Genomic DNA, 13,635 nt, shown 5'->3' with positions numbered 1-13,635 from the left:
ATAATAAAGCTTTTCTCCATTATGCTGTGGAATTATGCAGTGGTGGCTGGAAGATAGGGAGATGGAACAGTAGGTGGAGCCAGAGCCAGTGTTGGGCAGAGCCAAGTAATTCTAGTTTTGTCCCATCCTTCTCCCTGCTGAGTTCTGCAAGGGCAGTGTTGATCCCAAGGAGGAGGAAGATGACATGCAATATTAAAGTATATAAATTATAAGTAAGAAGGCCAGCCAGTGGGGGCTGGATGAAGGCAGACTGAGTTTGGAGGGGCAGTGCCCCTTTGACCCAAATGGATCAGCCTCCACTAGGATTATGTGGGCATTTCCATGCCTGTACCCTGTTGGAAAACTGGCTTTGTTTTAGAGTACTTGCTATGCCTTTCACCTGTGGGAGACAACACATACTTTCTGTAGGCTAAGGTGTACAGTACCTATAGCGATTTATTTATATTTGTGCTAAGATACATATTTACAGCTGCCTAGAGTTAAAGTGGTACCATGGTTCTCAAACTTAATCCATTCCGGAAGTCCATTCTAAAACCAAAGTGTTCCAAAACAAAGGCGCGCTTTCCCATAGAAAGTAATGCAAAATGGGTTAATCCTTTCCAGACTTTTAAAAACAACCTCTAAAATAGTAATTTAACATGAATTTTAATATCTAACAAGACCATTTCTGAATTAGGGTTAATTTTAGGATTGGGTTAGTGTTAGGGTAAGGATTAGAATTAGAATTAGGGTTAGGGCCAGTGTTGTTTTATGTTTTCTTGTGATTTTGATTCATTTGCGGTTTGTTTGCTTTTTTCCAATTTGTTGTGTTGCTGCTTATTCATGAGTTGCAAGTTTGTTGGCTTTGTGATTTTCGGGAGAGTTTCAGTTTTAATTTTAAATGCTCAGCGGAGCGTGAAGCCTCCGCCCCAGCTGAGAGATCCACACCCCTGCTTCTGCTTGCATGCAAGTAGGAGCTGGATTGGGCAGCTCAGCTGGGGAGCAGGAAGCCTCTGCTTCCCAGCTGAGAGATCGCAGCTGGGGGCTCCTTCTCCTCAAGGGGGAAGTTTAAAGGAGCCCCCACCTCAGCATCAGAGCCCCTGCACCACCTGAAGGCAGCTAGGCAGAATAAATGCTGGGGTGGTGAAGGTGGAGGCAGCCTGGCAGCTGCATCTGAGAGCCCCTAAACTGCTGCTGAGGCAGCTCTTGGGCTGTCTCCGCATTGCTACCCTATGCTCCTTTAAACTTCTCTATTCTGAAGGCAGCCCTGTTTAGGGAAGCTTTTAATATCAGAAGGACTATTGTATTTTAATATTTTGTTGGAAGCCGCCCAGAGTGGCTGGGAAAACCCAGCCAGAGGGGCAGGGTATAAATAATAAATTATTATTATTATTATTATTATTATTATTATTATTATTATTATTATTAACAACACAACCACACACTCCTTAATGGAAAAGTGTGAAGGACCCTGCACCTCTCCAGGTGAGCAGCCCCAATCCAGCTCCAACTCCTGTGCAAGCAGGAGTGGGGTTGGGGATCTCTTAGCTGGGAAGCAGAGGCTTTGCGCTCCCCAGCTGAGCTGCCCTAATCCAGCTTCTACTTCAGTGCAGGCAGGAGCGGGGGCACTCAAAGCGGAAGTGTGGCACTGAAAAAAGAGTGTAACACTCAAAACGGAACAGTTCAGATTCAAAAAAAAATTCACAAAGCGGAACACCTACTTCTGGGTTTGTGGTGCTCAAATTCCAAGTTGTTCGTGAACTAAGCTGTTCGAAAACCGAGGTACCACTGTATAGGGCAAAATCCAATGGTGTCTGCCCACTTGTGTAACAGAAATCTACTTGCACAATGGGACTTCCAGTTTCTCTTCTCCCCTCTCCTGTGTTCTGGGTGCCTCTTCAATCTGCTCCAGAGGGTTTCCTAGCCTCTCAAGGTAGACAAGGTGAGACAAGCCCTGGTTTCTTCTGTAGCATTACTCTTATGCTCTTATTCTACTGGAAAAAGAAGTGTTGCTCTTGCAATATGTCCCATTTCAGATTGATTTAGTATCGCATGCTGGTGCTGCATTCTCACCCACTTCTTTCCATGTTTCTGCATTTGAGGGGATAAATCCCTCTTCCAGATGCCATTTGAGCCTTTCCCTTGCAATAATCACTTCTCCAGAGCAATGCCTTTTACATCTTGGAGGAGGTGTGGGGAGAAGCAGGAGGCCTGCCTGGTGTCAGCATGGTCTGGTACTAAGGTGGCTGGTGCTGATCCTTGTTGTGTTGCTGCTGTATTTTCCTATTAAACCATTTCAATCTCTACTGTCTTGATGCCTGATATCTTCCAGAATGCCTGGAATAGGATGAAATCTTAAAGGAATTCATAGTTGTAAGAAATAAAAGTTGCAGCTCACTCTGCAACAGCTGTCTTTGATGACAGCCAAAAGACTTTACAGAATGAAACGCTGTTCTTGTCTGGAAAAAATGATGGCAATGTGGTGTTTTGAATTTTATGAGGCCCATGTTGACTAACGCAGTGGGATGAGGTGGACTTACCATTGCATTTTGTAACATACGATCAAAATGGATAAGCTTGTGAAAATACTACTTTATATTACATATCTTGACGCCTTGTGCTACACACACCTTATTTTTTGTCATATAGTTTTATTTAAAAGCATTAACATACTGATTAATATTTCAAAAAAATCTCTGAGTTGTGTACAGTCCAACAATCAAACAATATATCATTAAAACATTGCTTTATATCATTGTTAGTAAGTGCTGGATCCCCAAGAGGACTAATGAACTATAGTTCCTAAATGAAAAGCTGTTCATATGTTTATGGTTAGTAAACAGGGAACATGTATAGTTGCACAACTCCTGATTTCTTGTACTATTTAGTAAGTTTCTGATCAGCTTTTCATTGCTTTATGTCCCTTCATTGTTTTCTACCCCTTTATTTTTTCCTCTAATTTTGAATTGTATTTTAGTTCTCTATTATGTGTCAACTGATCCTCTCTCCTGTTGATTATAGATACCAGCACCCTCACTGATCCTGACCTCATCTGTTTTTTTTCTTTCCCTCCTTCGTCTAGTTCCCTTGTCCCTGTCTCGTACCTTTGTTGTCAGCAGAACAGAATTATTAGCAGCAGGTACTCCAGGTAAACTTGCACGTTTCTTCTTAACCCTTCTTATTCACTGCACTTACCCTCTATTGAATCAGCAACAGCTTGCATTTACCAGATGCCCATTTTGTTGGAGAAATGCAGGCAAGAACATGCCTGACAGGTAGGTGCTTGAGCTTTTGTTTGCGATTAGTTAATAGCAAAAGGACACTGAAACAAAAATCAGTGCTTCTTTTATAAGACCATAAGAAGAGCTTGCTGGATCTGGCCAGTGGCCCATCTAGTCCAGCATCCTGCTCTCCCAGTGGCCGACCAGATGCCTGTGGGAAGTCCACATAATATATTCAGTCATGGAGAAGCTTTCCTTGACTGCTAACATTGAAGACTTTTAAAAACAACAATTAACAACAATTAAAAGTATTGTTGAAGGAGATCACTCTCTGCTCAGTTTCTTTCTGATTGCACACAGGAGAGAGAGATCTCCTTTGTAAAGGGCTCTGAAAGATGTCTTTGCCAGTCCTTTCCACAGCCACCTCTGACAAGTAAGGCACTCTACAAAACGAGTCAGGAATGGGCCAAACTAGAAGTGACTATTGCCTTTGTACAGTTGTTTTTTCTTTCACAAATAGCTCACACAGGAGGCCCCAGGCTTGATCAGAACCATGAGATGAGGAAAGTGAGCATTTAACCCACCCCACACTGTGTTCAATATCTACACACCCCACACCATTCCCCATGGGCTCAAAAGGGGGCTTTCCTTCCATTATTAATAGCAGGTAAAGGGAAGACCAATCCAACCTAGGATCACAGCAGGGGCAAAGGTTAAAGGCCCCTCATATCACTATCCCAGTATGACCCACTATCCCACACCCATGTACTGGATATTTGTGAAGGAAATAACATGATAAACATGTCTAATCTGGCCCTCAGCCTGTCATACAGGCCATATCTGCAAGCCCGGCCAGAAACCTTCTTAAATAGCTAGAGAATTCCAATCATGTGGAAACATGCTTTTGCAGCTACAGGTATTGTTGTTTGAGGCAAGCAATCCCTATCCATGCTACCAGTGGAAGTTGCTCTGACCTCCCAAGTTCCAACTCCTGCAGCCATCTCTTGTTCCCCTTCTCCAGGTGTTTCCTTGTTAAGGCTTCCAGGCCTCCCAAGATGCCTGGGGCCTTTCACCAGCGTCTGCCATTGTCAGTCTCAAACATGTCAGCATCTAGTTCTTCCAGTTGTGTCTGGCGTCTAAGGCATCATAACTGAAGTGGACTTTGGGGCACTCAAAGCACTTCCAAATCCCAAAGCCACCTTTTGTTCTCAGGTACTTCCTTGTACTCCTGCACTAGGAAGTAGTACCTTAGCTACAGCAGAGATGCTTCCCAGCCTGATAAGCCAGCCTGATAAGAGGCATAACAGCCTTCAATAATGAAGGACCAATTCCTTGGGATCTACCTTGTCTCACTCAACGTGATACAGTCCCCTTCTCTGTGTTGATAGCGATCATCTATGAGATAGTATTGTGATTATCTTTCTGTATTGGTTGTGCAAAGGTAGGCATCTTGGAAGGTGAGCAAAATGAATTGTTATCAAGACAGAGTTCTGCAAACTGGAATCCAGTTTTGTTCAGCAATATAACACCCTTTATTGTCTCAGAACAGCTTGAGGTTTTTGAAAGTGCACAGTGGTAATTAGTAATGGTGGTGTCAGTGGCCAGGAGAGTTTTCCCCAAGATTCAGCTCCACCCCATCTAGAGGAGGTGTCTTTGCCACAGTGATCCATGCTCTGGTCATGTCCAGACTAGACGCCTGCAATGTGCTCTACATGGGGTTGTCTTTAAAGATGGTCCAAAAACTTCTTCTGGTCCAAGAATCCTACAAGGGTCTAGACAGTTGGTGTCTGTGACAGCTTAATTATATTGGTTTTACTGATTACCAATGTTTCAAGGCTCAATTTAAGGTGCTGGTTTTGACTTTTAAAGTCCTAAATGGTTTGTACCCAGCTGCAGGTTCCTGTACCATCTTGCCCACACTTTAAAGATCTGCTTTGGAATCTCTTCTGGTGTGTCTTCCCACTAGAGCTGAAAGGTCAGTGGCCAGGGAGAAGTTCTTCTCTGTGGTGGCCCAAAGATTTGGAATTCCATTCTCTTGGACTGACATCGTCACACTACAGGGTTTTCAGAAGGCCTTGAAAACCTTATCTCTTTCAACCAGCCTTCAAGGCATGATGCTTTACTGGCTAGTTGGTTGAAATATGATTTTTAGGGGCTCTTTTAAAATATATGAGGAGTGTTGTTTTGTTGTTTCTAGTTTAAAACATTTTTTTCTCATTTTCTCCGCTTTATATTGTAACCTGTTTGAATGGGCATCCATCCCCCTTCCCCCCAAAAAGAGTCCTAAAATATTTTACATAATGCATGTCTACAGAATCGTCTAGATTTTTCTGTTCCTATATAACTAGTAGGAATTTGACCTCTCACTTCCCTACATAATGGAAGGAATTACATAGTATTGCAGCTCCAACCTGGGGGGGAAATCCAGTCTGACTTGAATTTATTCAGTCACTTTGATAGGAGCAGCTGTGGTCTTGATCTGCTTTCTTCACAGCACCAGGCCTGGTGTATCCCTATCTGTCTTAGCCAGCAGTACTGTTTGAGAGGCTCTTGGGCCTGATGGGCTCTTCCACATAGTTGATATGCATTTCAGGTTGCAGCTATGCTCCCTGCAGTTGTGGGTCCTGAAGGTTTTCTCTCCTATATATTCAAAGAAATTTTAGTTGATTAATCATATGTCAGTAAATGAAATCATTTACATTTACATTAATTTGCATATGAATAAAACAGTACTTATGGTCCACGATGTTCCTACATGTTAGGTGTTAGCTAGCCTGGAAAGCTCACTTGATTAGAGTGTGGTGCTGATTATGCCAGGGTTGCAGGTTTGATGCCCATATGGGACAGCTGCATATTCCTGCATTGCAGGGGGCTGGACTAGATGACCCTCATGGTTCCTTCAAATTCTATGATTCTATGTTATAGCAGGCACCATCTTGGACAGCTGCATATCCTGATGCGTGAGGAAAAGGGGGAATAGTTTTTTGTTTTTTTTTAAGATTGTGCCTTTGACCTATAGATTTTGTAAGTTCTTCTAGTAAATATGCTCAACAGTCTTTTTTAAAAAAATAACTTGCTCAATTAATGACACCATTTAATTAAATATTGTTAATTTATTTAATCTGTCTAAATGTTATAGTCCTGCCTATATGCCACTTTTATGCCATCTTTGTGCTACGGTCAGTGGTTTGAACATGAGCAGCAAAGTGCTGGCTTTGTTTCTTCAATACTATGTCTGGGTGAGGGGAATTTTCAGCAGTTTTCTTTCATATCACCTAAAACAATATTTTTCAATAGAAACAGTTGCCCTCTGAGGTGGGTTTTAGGGGGTCCAGGGGGCTGTAGAGGGGGAGAAGACCAAGGGGGAAATTGGTTGCTTGATCTGCTTTCCTCTTGCTCAACCTTTGTAACCTTTGGCATACAAGTTCATGCTTATTGGTATTTAATAATACGTAGATGAAGAATTTTCATTCAAATTCTTTCACCTTTAAAACTTTAGTTGTTGGCTAAGAACAAGATAGAGACATTGTAGCAGACCCAGCAGCACCACTCTGAATGCTGAGACAAATGCTGGGACCTATAGATGCTGCAGCAGCGACTGCCATTTTTACTACCCCAGAAGCTGATCTGCCAGAGGCATGCTGCCCCCAGTGCATTGCCTGGTCTGGTAAATATGATTGGGGGTCGGGGAAAGGTGCAGGCATAGGCAGCAGCAAGGACAGAGAAGCAGCAAGTGAAATGTTGGTAGTTCCTGCTACTATCTTTCTTTGCTCAAAGCTTCCTCAAATTTAACACTAGGCATCAACCTTAGATTTGAAAACAACTGATTTAGATATTTACAATATTGTCATTTGTTTTAGATTCCCCCGCCCCCCCCATTCTACACTAACTCTGTATTCATTATGTGTGTCATGCCTCTGATGGGAGATGGGTGTGTTGCCTAGAAAGCAACACAAGTGATAGCAATTGCCCAATAGCTAAAACATAGTCATGAAGCAGGGGGAGAAATACAACTGTAACCAGGACTGAGTGAAGGATAAAGAAATTAATGGGATTAAGTTACAGCAGAACAGATTTAAATTGCACAATGTTTGTAAGTAAAATTCTCATTGCTATGTATCCTTAGATTTGTGTACAGGGAGATTGAGGTATTGGGGTTTTTTTATAAAAAGATGAGATTTACATAACATCTGTCAAGGATAACAATTAAGAAAGTGAATATTTTGACATATATTTGTTAGATGTATTTGACTCTTGAGATAATTTGCAGTTAGAATTCTCTTAAAACCATGTTCTTTGCCTTGATAGTGCAGTTAAAGCTTCTGTATAGTTTATTCTCTGGAGGAACCCATTTCTCCCAATATTGACAATTTTCTTTTTGTAATTAATCAGCAGGAGGAAAAAAATGTGTGTTTGTTTTGCTTATTTTTCAAATATACTTCCTGTCTTCCTACCTCCTGATTTTTTGGTTTACCAAACTACAAGGAGATTCTCACTACAGGTTTTAATTGCCTGCTGTTTGTCTTGCAGTCATTTGAGGATTTAGTACCTCCACACCTGTGTTTAGTATACTGCCTTGAAATTAAAATTAGACACATTTTCAACTGCAACATATTAGCTTTTCAAGTCTTGCTGTCTTTTAGTAGATTAGCATAAAGCATGTTTGAGGCAGGTAGTCATGAAGTGGAATAAGTATTGACCTCAGTGCTGAAAAAGTTGAAGGTGCTCAAGCTAGTGGTTCCCAAACTTATTTTTCTCACTGACTACTTGAAAATTGCTGATTGTCTTGGCAGGCCACCGAATAACTTTTCTGCCTATTGTAGCAATTGATATGTGCTGCACCAGACATCTTATGGTTTTTAATTGCATTTTATCAGACACACCACTGTGAACCACCTGAATGTAGCTTGTGGATCACTGGTGGTCCTCAGGTCACTGTTTGGCAACCCCTGCTCTAAATTACTTCTAATCAGCCCTTGCTTTTGGGTGCCGATACCTAGATTTGTGGATCAGCTGTTATTTTTCAGGAAACCATGTTCATTCCATGCAAGTGAAACAAAGTAGGTTTAGAAGGCCCATTATCTGAATTAAATAGCCCATGATCAGCTTGAATTGTTTCCATTAATTAACATTTATCTGATCAGCATAGGGTATCAAAGTGGGAGAAGGAAATTGTCTATATTATTGGTGGCAGAAATAAATGTACTTAATTTGTATTATTGCATGCTGTTGTAAGGAAATGAAGGATCCCCACATAATGGTATTTTTAGACACTGAGCTGTTGTGGCATAAATGTGATAGAGCCTGGATATTTCTCCTTGCCTTCTTCACCTCCTTTTATCATATATGCATTCCTTGCTGCAGCCACTTGTTTATTTGCATTGTTACATGAACTGGCTATTCTGCAAATAAACACAATTGTTCTGATTGATACTGTAATGCACAGGCTAGATGGGACCTTAGTGAGGAAAAGGTTACAAGAGGAGCTTTTGCTTGATAGCTCAGTGACGCTCAGTATTTTGAACATCTGAATTGGTTGTTTCTAGTTTTGGCTTCTTCTTTTGTTGGTGCCTTCTGTTGGGCCCAGAAACATTACAACTCGGACTCCTTGTTCTTAAATAAAGCAGTCTTGCTGCACGGCCAGCACAATAGGAGTCTTTCCTACTGTGCTCTCTGTGTTAAAAAATTTCTGGAATACCCACCACCACCTTGTTTGCTGCCTGTTCACAATATTGCACAATGGTGCCTTGAAATCATCTTTGTGTGAGCATATAAGTTTGTAGAAACTGTTCAGTGTTACACATCTGATATCATATTGTTAAAATGTGCATAGGGAAATAGTTAACATTTCCACAGGTTTGTTGTAACATGGGAATATTCAGATGTTTAAGATGTTTGAACACAGCAGAAGAAACTGGCATCTGCAAAGCTTCAAATCTATTCCACTGTACAAAAATGTGTAACTGTGCCTGTTTACGAAACACCTTCCTTCATGTATTTTCAAAACATAAGATGGGAAATGTCAGGAAATGGTCATAATTAGCTAAAGAGAAAGGTTTGAGAAGTGGTATTAAATACAGTGTGTTATGAGTCTTTTGTAGTATGATATTAATTTGCAATTGGCTATAATTGAATTGAAATGAAAGCTGCACTTTTCTTAGACACTTGTAAAGTGAAAACTAATTTTTAATCTGGTCAGACTTTAATATTATCCTCTTAAATTGACTTCTTCTTGGTCTTTGGCACTATTGCCACAATCTCTTTGATTCTTGATTGTAAATCAGGATACGCTACTTATTATAGGTACCAGAACAGAATTGCTATGTTTCAATCGGCCTTTATATACAAAGTCACCTGTAATGGGTCTGAAGCTAGACAGATGAAGAAAAGAAACCTTAGAGTTGGGATTTTAGTAGTGAGATCTGTTTGAAAGTGTACACTGCAGTATTCTAGCTCTAGCAAAAAGCTGTTTCAGTAGGAAAATTTAACATGGATCTGCATGAACAGATGTGAGTCTCTTAAGATAAGATTTTTTCTGAAGCATCTTTTCCTTTCCTTTTTCCCCAGCTGAAAACAAGTCACCACCTCGTCCTTGTGGCTTGAATCATTCAGACTCTCTTAACAGAGGGGATCGCATTGATGCGGTGACACCAACGATAGGAAATAGCAACAACCAGTTGAACTCATTTCTTCAAGTATATGTTCCAGACTACTCAGTGAGAGCTATCTCAGACATTCAATATGTCAAGGTAGGAAAAGGGGGAATGGGTAGCTATCTTCTACCAGCAAAATATATTTTTGGTTGTTTGGCGGCCCCTAGCCAATAGTTGCCAACTGGTCCTAATGCTACTTTGATAAAGCATTCGGAATTTGGAAGGAGCTGTTTTGGACTGCTGAAACCCTTCTTTTCCCCCCTTCATTGTGAGGTACCATATTATTCCACCTCTCCCAGGGAGGATCTATTCTGCACCCTACCCAAGGCATATTCCTCAGCTGTATTTGCTCATGAATGACATGTGGATGCTGTTATAAAGAAGGGTCAGCAGCCACATGCTCCCTGCCCACATTCATCACACAATTGGGAATTAATATGTATGCTTCTTAATATGTATTTCCATTCTAAAGTTCAGCAGCTGTTGATTTTTTGGGCTTCTGATGTTTCACATGTGCTTTTAAATTCTATAATACAATGTAAATTGACTTTGGGCAGTTATGAATTTGAGATCTTGAATGAATTGATAGTCTTCAATTTTGTATGTTCTAACGACACCCATCTCAATGCATGTCCCATTCATATTCTGAGCTGTAGCATCAGTTAGTATGCCTTCATGAGAGGCCCAGGACCTCCATACACACTGCCCAGGCCCCCAGGAGATCACTCTGGTGCTGCTAATCCAGCAGTTTGACCACCCCCAGAGGCCCCCACTCCATTATCGCTCGAGACAGATGGAAGCCAACAAACATTCATATTAAATTTGAGAGAGGTAGTGCTGCATAGCCTAGGGACTATTACACAAATGAATAAGGACATCTGTTCACTTCTCATTTCTCCAGAACATACTAATGGAGCAAATGCCTATTTACAACAAGGCAGATTGGAAGTAGCCTTCCGGAATACAACTTAAGGTTCTTTCAAATACATAGATTATTGGATATTGTGCTGCTCCAGCTTGTTCTTATCCCCCAAGTAAAAGAGAAACTCTGTATTCATCTCAGTATCTAGTAGTTATGGATTGTGGCCCTCTCCCAAAAATGTTCAACAATGTGTAGACTCAGGTCCCACTATCTGCTCGCTCATTCAGCAAAAAATCACTTAATCTGAACACAAAGATTAATACCCAAACCTCACTATACACAGTGCATATTCAGATATCCTAACAGTCAGTTTGCTCACTTCCCCTTGTTTGTGCTTTGCTGGTCAGCAGCAGCCATTTTTGGACAGAAATAATGGGGAGTGGGAGTGGGGAGGGAAATCACAGGGAGGGAAGGGACAAATCAGACAGCAGGAGAGATTGGACAAGTAAGTTTTTCCTTTGTCTCTCTTTTGCTGTTTGGTTGCAGCCATTTCATGGCAGGAGGAGGAGAGGGATCACAGTATAGAAATGTTCCCATAGGAAATAATGGAAATCATCAGCTCATTATGCAAACACTCTCCTAATGATTTCCTGGGAATACATTGTGCAGAACCTGCATGTATTTATTCAATTTGTTGCTCTTTGCAACAAAAATGTCTCAAAGCAACTAAGAAAATAGGTAAAATACAAAAATGCAACAAATATCAAATCATGAAAAAATACGAAGAGTGAATAAACCAAACCATCTCAAGGATCAAATGCCTTTGCCTAGTGCTGAGAAACTGACAACATTGGCACTAAGCAAACTTCCCTCAAGAGAGCATTCTACAAATGGGGTGGGGGGAGGGGCCACTGAAAAAGGGGGTTCCATAAATAGGTGTTTTTGTACTGCAGTATAATTTAGATTGCTTGTACACATTTGTTTAATGAAAGCTCCCCAAGGAATCTATTCTCGGCAATTACCGTATTTACTCGAATCTAATGCTCACCTTTTTTTGGCCAAGTTACCGTATTTTTCGCCCTATAGGACACACTTTTTCCCCTCCAAAAATGAAGGGGAAATGTGTGTGCGTCCTATGGGGTGAATGCAGGCTTTCGCTGAAGCCTGGAGAGCAAGGGGGGTCGGTGCACACCGACCCCTCTCGCTCTTCAGGCTTCAGGAAGCTATCCGCTAGCCGTGGGAGATGCAGCTCTCCCACGGCTAGCGGAGAGCTTGCCGGCACCCAGAAGCTTGGGGCACGCTGAGCTCAGCACGCCCCAAGCTTCGCGCTTCGCGCAGCTCTACGCTTCACGAAGCTCGGGCTTCCCCGCCCCAGCCCCGCACCTGGGGGGGGGGATATTTCCCCCCCTTTATTTCCCCCCCAAAAAAACTAGGTGCGTCCTATGGGGCGAAAAATACGGTATGTTGCAAAAAATTAAGGTGTACATTAGATTTGATGGCACATTTACATTCGCCAGCAAATACTTTTTTTGGTTTCAAGGTTTTGAAAATTGAGATGTGCATTAGATTCGATGGCACATTAGACTCGAGTAAATACGGTAGAATTTTGTAGACCACATCCATGCAAAGGAACGTGAAATGTGTCTACTACTACTAATTTATTATTTATACCCTGCCCATCTGCCTGGGTTTCCCTAGCCACTCTTACATAATAATAATAATAGCTTAATAATAATAATAACTTAATACAGTGGTACCTCGGGTTAAGAACTTAATTCGTTCCGGAGGTCCGTTCTTAACCTGAAACTGTTCTTAACCTGAAGCATCACTTTAGCTAATGGGGCCTCCCACTGCCTCCGCAGCACAATTTCTGTTCTCATCCTGAAGCAAAGTTCTTAATCCGAGGTACTATTTCTGGGTTAGCAGAGTCTGTAACCTGAAGCGTATGTAACTCGAGGTCCCACTGTAATAAAAATAATAGCATTTTAAAATGTTCAATCACATATATAATGCAGAAAATAGCTCTAGAATGGTTATTCACCTTTTTAAAGGCTGCTGTCCACAGTATATACTAAATTGACCAAATTCACCTGTTTTTAAAAATCGTATTACTCAAGAAATTGATAGGATAAAGAATCTCCTTGCTGCTTTTACCTTGCCACCCCCAGCATCCAAATTCAATAAGTTAATAAGAACTTGTTGTTTTCCTCGCACTTAACCGTGGTTTGCCTTAGTGTTATGTGTGCACCAGGACTATGTGTGATCGCACAACTGTCTGGGTAACTCACATTAAAATTTGTGTCCACTTTGCTCTTGCCCTGGTCCTTCTGCTGCCATGCCAACCAGAGCTAAGCCTTGGTTTGGTTTAGTGCTATGTCTGATCCCATGCTCATGGCTTGTCTCCTGCAAACAAGCCACACATCTTGCCTACAGCTCATGTTTTGTCTGGAATGAGACAAGCCTCCTGGCAACAGCAGCAGGACCAGGTGAGGAGTTAAATAGCCACAACTTTAACTCACTTAATTTTTGTTAGGCTGAGCATTATGCGTGAAATGGGCATTTTTGTAAATTATGTCATTTCAGGTGGTAATTTGTCATATAGTATAAAGATTCAGATGCAACTCATTGATTTAATTTAGGGTAATAAACTTTGAGCTCTGTTTATATGAGAATTATTGCTTACTTCTTGTTTCCGAATACTTCTGTGCCACTTACTGGAGACCCTGGCTAAAATGAAGACGAGTCTCTTAAAAACTGCATAGTAAGCACTATGAACTAGGGGGATTGGATTACTTGGAGCCTTTTAGAAAATGCATCCTGTCAAAAATATCTTTACTGTTCTTATGCATTATGAAACAATTTACTGTTGCTGCACTGGAAATGTTGCAGGTCTGCATGCCTTGATTTTGAAGTAACAAGG

The 13,635-nt window shown here is 41.3% G+C and overlaps 2 protein-coding genes across 6 annotated transcripts in view; one reads left to right on the top strand and one right to left on the bottom strand.

Moving 5' to 3' along the window:
* Positions 1 to 13,635, top strand: part of CNNM2 (cyclin and CBS domain divalent metal cation transport mediator 2) — a 111,579-nt gene that overhangs the window by 96,435 nt on the left and 1,509 nt on the right. The window contains exons 7-8 of one of the 4 annotated variants that reach the window (XR_013839333.1): positions 3,062 to 3,127; positions 9,768 to 9,838. Coding sequence is in view for 2 of the 4 variants with exons in the window: in XM_079977418.1 (XP_079833544.1) it covers positions 3,062 to 3,127; positions 9,768 to 9,949 (248 nt within the window). In the remaining 2 variants the exon portion in view is untranslated. Of the gene's footprint in view, positions 1 to 3,061; positions 3,128 to 9,767; positions 9,950 to 13,635 lie in introns of those variants that run through there. The other 3 variants (XM_079977418.1, XR_013839332.1, XM_079977417.1) reach the window with 3 other exon arrangements.
* The window catches only part of NT5C2 (5'-nucleotidase, cytosolic II), an 86,866-nt gene continuing 76,486 nt past the window's right edge, over positions 3,256 to 13,635 (bottom strand). For both annotated transcript variants that reach the window (XM_079977464.1, XM_079977462.1), the window contains one exon: positions 3,256 to 5,840. Coding sequence is in view for 1 of the 2 variants with exons in the window: in XM_079977462.1 (XP_079833588.1) it covers positions 5,790 to 5,840 (51 nt within the window). In the remaining variant the exon portion in view is untranslated. The remainder of the gene's footprint in view (positions 5,841 to 13,635) is intronic.

The sequence above is a fragment of the Podarcis cretensis genome (assembly GCF_951804945.1).
Source record: "Podarcis cretensis genome assembly, chromosome: 5".
In the NCBI taxonomy this organism is placed as follows: domain Eukaryota; kingdom Metazoa; phylum Chordata; class Lepidosauria; order Squamata; family Lacertidae; genus Podarcis; species Podarcis cretensis.
This window is presented reverse-complemented; position numbering and strand designations above follow the sequence as displayed.